The sequence below is a fragment of the Humulus lupulus genome, chromosome 8 (genome assembly GCF_963169125.1).
Source record: "Humulus lupulus chromosome 8, drHumLupu1.1, whole genome shotgun sequence".
NCBI classification, from domain to species: Eukaryota; Viridiplantae; Streptophyta; class Magnoliopsida; order Rosales; family Cannabaceae; genus Humulus; species Humulus lupulus.
Genome location: NC_084800.1, coordinates 16,679,840 through 16,684,417, shown reverse-complemented (window position 1 = coordinate 16,684,417; position 4,578 = coordinate 16,679,840). Strand labels below are relative to the sequence as shown.

Here is a 4,578-nt window from a genome sequence, read left to right as displayed (position 1 = left end):
GAATCCGAAATTATCTCCCATGATTTCCTGAGTATCCGATTATTTAGGAAACAATATCTGTAACAAATCAATGTAAATCTTCCCTGAGCTTATAAATAGAAGAAGAGGGCTCAGGGAAGAGGATCCGATCCCTTTTCTTTTAAGCAAAAAAGATCTTTTGAGATTAGAGAGAGATTATACGAGAATAATTGTATTTTCTTCTTCAGAGGTTAGTGAAACTCATTGAACCCTAGTTCTTTGATCACTCCTTTGAATCTCATTTCAATAACAATTCAAGTGGACGTAGGTTATTACCAGATCCTGGGGCCGAACTACTATAAAATCTTGTGTTCTTATTATTTTCGTCATCACACTCATTTCAACATATTCATCCACGTCAGGCGTATTTTGACTCCGTGTCAGTTGGCCAAAATCTGGGTCAACAACTATATACCTGATATTTTTTCGAGGGCCTATTCATTTTCCCTCCAATTTTTCCCCTTAGCCATACAGCGACGACAAATTTTTTTTTGGGGAGGGATTTTCCATGTTACTGCCTTCAGTTCCCTCCAACGACATGTCGTCGTTATAGACCTTTATTTTCAATAAATTAAGAAAAAAAATTAACTCGTGGGATTCTCCTATATTCAGCGACAACTTCTCTATCGTCACAATAGAAGTCGTCAGTGTAGACTGCTTTTCTCGTAGTGTCTATAATCGACGCATTTGGACTACAGAAGCGTCGGTTACAGACTGACCCTTCTGTCCAAATGCATCGATTACAAACCAATGCTTTTGATGTCCTTAATTGTGTCGCCTTTAACAACATCAATTTTAAAACACAATTGACAAAAGCACCAGTTGTGCACCGATGTTGAATCCCCGGATTTTTGTAGTGGGGCATGCAGGGGTATTATATTTGTAGACTATTGATAAGGGGTACTGGTGATACAATCCAACAAAGAAAGCAAAATATTGTTCCGAGTGCAATCCATTAATGAATTATAGGAATTATAGTGTAACATCTCATTACATTTCATATGATAGAACTATATGCTGCTTCTAATTTTATTCCCAATCCTTTATACTCGATCAGCTATTATATATTTTAAACTTAATTATACAACTCGCTATTCACGAAGGTATATTTTGAAATTATTACAATTTCTAGTGAACCTGCCACATTCTTCCCAACTTTTAATCGATTTTTTCCTATCTAGACAAATCTTTTTCTTTATATATAATTTATTATAAAGGTTTAAAAAGTTCCTTTAGATTGATTAGTGGGAGTAAGTGGAATGAATTGAAAAAGTGAACGCAAGTTACGCAAATCCCCTTTCTCCTTTTTTTTAACAGCTGCTTAAGCCAATTTGAAATATTGCTGAATATACAAACATGATCATTTTAAACTGATCACGATGATCCAAAGGCTGAGAATACAATAACTTTGTCCATTCTAAGCTGAATGCTAACGCTTTTGACGAATTCAATAAACGCAACTATCTCTCTGTGCGCCATTACATCGGCTTCTAATCTCATAAGAGCCGGCAAGAACAGCCCCAAGCCAGTAGCCATCACAAACGCCACCGCCATCAAACCTGATACCACCGGCGGCAGCCGCCACTTCTCGTTAACGGCCTTCTTAATGGAAACTTCAATAGCCAAACAGATCCCATGCAGAAGGAAAAACCACGAGACTTCCCATGTGGGCTTCGATCTTCCTATGTTGTAGAAAATCAATTCGTGCATGATCCCAGACACCAAAAACGCCGCGATCACCGCCGGGACTGGGGCCCATTTCCTTCCGATCCAACGGCTCGTGATGGTCCGAACGGGAGTGTACACTGTAGGACGTAGGATGGCGCTGGCCATGAGATTCCATCTCCTTCCCCAGAAATCCTGTAGCGATGTCGACAGGTACGGCTCTTCAAACTGGGGCTCGAGCTCGACCCCGAGCGCTGCTCGAACCGAAGCCGCTGCCATGGCTAGGATGATCTCTAGACCGGTGTACACGTATATGCAGTAGAAAAACAAGAAAACTTTCGGGTGAATAGACGATTTGTTTTGGTAAACAGGTATGATGGTAGCGAATACGAGTGCTTTGATGGCGTAGTTTGTAAGAGATTTTTGGCCTTGTTTGGCAGTGTTTGGAGAAGGTTCGTTTTGAATTTTAATGGGGAAGCAAGCTAAGGGGATGAAACGAGGCAAAGGGAGAGGTGGATTGGAGGAAAGAGGGCCTTTACCGTAGGCGAAGAGGAGAAGTTTGAAGGTGGCGAGCCAAGCGACGAAGAAAGAAATTGGACCTCCGAGAAAGATAGTCCTGAGATTGAGAGGCAAAACCAAGAAGAGAAGTATCACAGGGAGGATTGCTAAGAGCCTGGTTGTGCCATGCGTGATAATCTTACCTATGGTTTGACAGTAGCAGAGTGATGCTACCACAGTCATCCACACCATCACCAAGTTGTTTATTTCACCTTCCATTATTTCCACTCTCTATGGCTATAATTACTTCTCTGATCTCTTAATTTGTGATCACCACTGTAGCTCTCTTGATATATGGCTCTCTTCGAGACAGAGCAAATCTCCCACAGCAATATGCTATTTCATTAATCTTCATGAGAAAACATTCTTCCTTTACATTTTTCTATTTATACTTCTTATTACAAATTCTCTCTCTATAACCGAATGGCTACATCTCTCTCTCTCCTTTCAACGATCCAACAACATCAGGTAGTCTCTCATCCATTTCGGCTTCCCGCGAACTCGTTTCTTGCTGGTCTCTCCTTGTTCGGCTCCTGCTTCGGCTCTGTCAGCTTCCTGCGTGAGCTGGGTTTCCTCCATCTCCTGGGTCGTGGCCCAACTATACTTCGGGTCCACTTCAATTGGGCTTGCTAGCTGGATTGGTGTATCACTACTCCCTCCGTCAAAAACAACCTTGTCCTCAAGGTTGGTCAACTGGTATGTCTCCTTCAGCTGAGAGAAATTTTCCCAAGTGGCGTCTTCAGGCGAGCTTAATGTCCACTGTACCAACACCTGCTGAATGTCTTGCTCGTTCATCCTGATAGTCCGAGTGGCCAGGATAGCAACTGGAACCATGAGTGGCTGGTTCGTCATGCTGAGTTCAGGCAAGGGGAAGTATTGCAGTGGGGTATCACCAATGAACGGTTTCAGCAATGAGACGTGAAACGTGGGATGAATACGACTCCGGGGAGGCAGCTTGAGCGTGTAAGCAACTGGACCTGCTTTGCCGATAACTTCAAAGGGACCGAAATACCGTCGACACAATTTGGAATTCAGTCTATGGGCCACGGTGGTCTGACGATACGGCTGCAATTTGACTAAGACGAGGTCCCCAATGCTGAACTCTCTATCCGAACGTTTCTTATCGGCTTGCTGCTTCATTCGATTTCGAGCTCGCTGCAAGTTGAGGCGCAATTGCTGCAGAATGTCATCACGGGATAAGAGGTCTTCTTCGACGGCTTGAATAGTGGTGGCACCTCTCGTATAGGCTGGAATTGTAGGTGGAGAGCGACCATAAACTGCTTGAAAGGGCGTCATGCCAATGGATGAATGAAAACTGGTGTTGTAATGATATTCAGCCCAAGACAGGAACCGGCTCCACTTCTTAGGATTCTCTGCAGTAAAAGCGCGGAGGTATTGCTCTAAATAGCGATTAGTGACCTCCGTTTGGCCGTCCGTTTGTGGGTGGTAGGCCGAGCTCATCTTAAGCTTAGTACCCATCAATTCAAACAGCTTCTGCCAAAAAGCACTAGTAAAAACTGGATCACGGTCGGAAACAATGGTGCGAGGAAGGCCATGTAAACGTATCACCATATTCGTGAACAACTCCGCCACTTTCGTTGCTGTATAGTGGTTGGGTAAAGCACCGAAATGAGCATATTTGGTTAGGCGATCAATAACCACTAATATGTTTGTTGCTCCGTTGGAATTGGGCAAGCCGACTATGAAATCCATCGCCAAATCTTCCCAAATCCGTTCAGGGAGCTCTAGGGGCTGTAGTAGTCCATATGGAGCCGCAGAAGAATACTTGACTGTCTGACATACAAAACAAGCCTGCACAAATTGACGAACCTCCGTCCTCATGCCTTCCCAAAAAAAATTGGCGCCCAAACGTCTATAAGTCTTCTCGACCCCTGCGTGTCCGCCACTCAACGAAGCATGAAACTCCTGTAATAATTGGGATTTCAAGCTGGAATGAGTGCTGATAAAGAACCTGTGTCTGAAATACACAATGCCATCCCGAACTGTGTAAGCTCCGTGCGCCAATTCTCCTTTCTGCCATTGCTCGTGCAACCTGCGTAAATCTGGACAAGTAATGTTTTCCTGTCTCAAAACATCCAGAAAATCAAAACAGCCCTTACTGACAGCCATAAACATCGCTGGAGGTGTCTCTGGTTGTTGTCTCGATAAAGCATCGGCAGCGGCATTGGTGCGACCCGGTTTGTACTCAATAGAAAAATGAAAGCCCAGCAATTTGCATAAAAATTGCTGCTGTTCGGGGGTCTGAATGACTTGAGTGAGCAGCTCCTTCAAGCTTTTATGATCTGTGCGAATGGTGAAGTGTCTGCCCAATAGGTA

General features: G+C 43.7%; 1 protein-coding gene across 1 annotated transcript; it reads right to left on the bottom strand.

Moving 5' to 3' along the window:
• Positions 1-1,344: 1,344 nt before the first annotated feature.
• On the bottom strand, positions 1,345-2,460 carry LOC133793513 (acyl-CoA--sterol O-acyltransferase 1-like). Its single transcript, XM_062230845.1, has one exon. The coding sequence runs from the start codon at positions 2,458-2,460 to the stop codon at positions 1,393-1,395; it is 1,068 nt and encodes a 355-aa protein (XP_062086829.1). The 3' UTR covers positions 1,345-1,392.
• Positions 2,461-4,578: the final 2,118 nt, after the last annotated feature.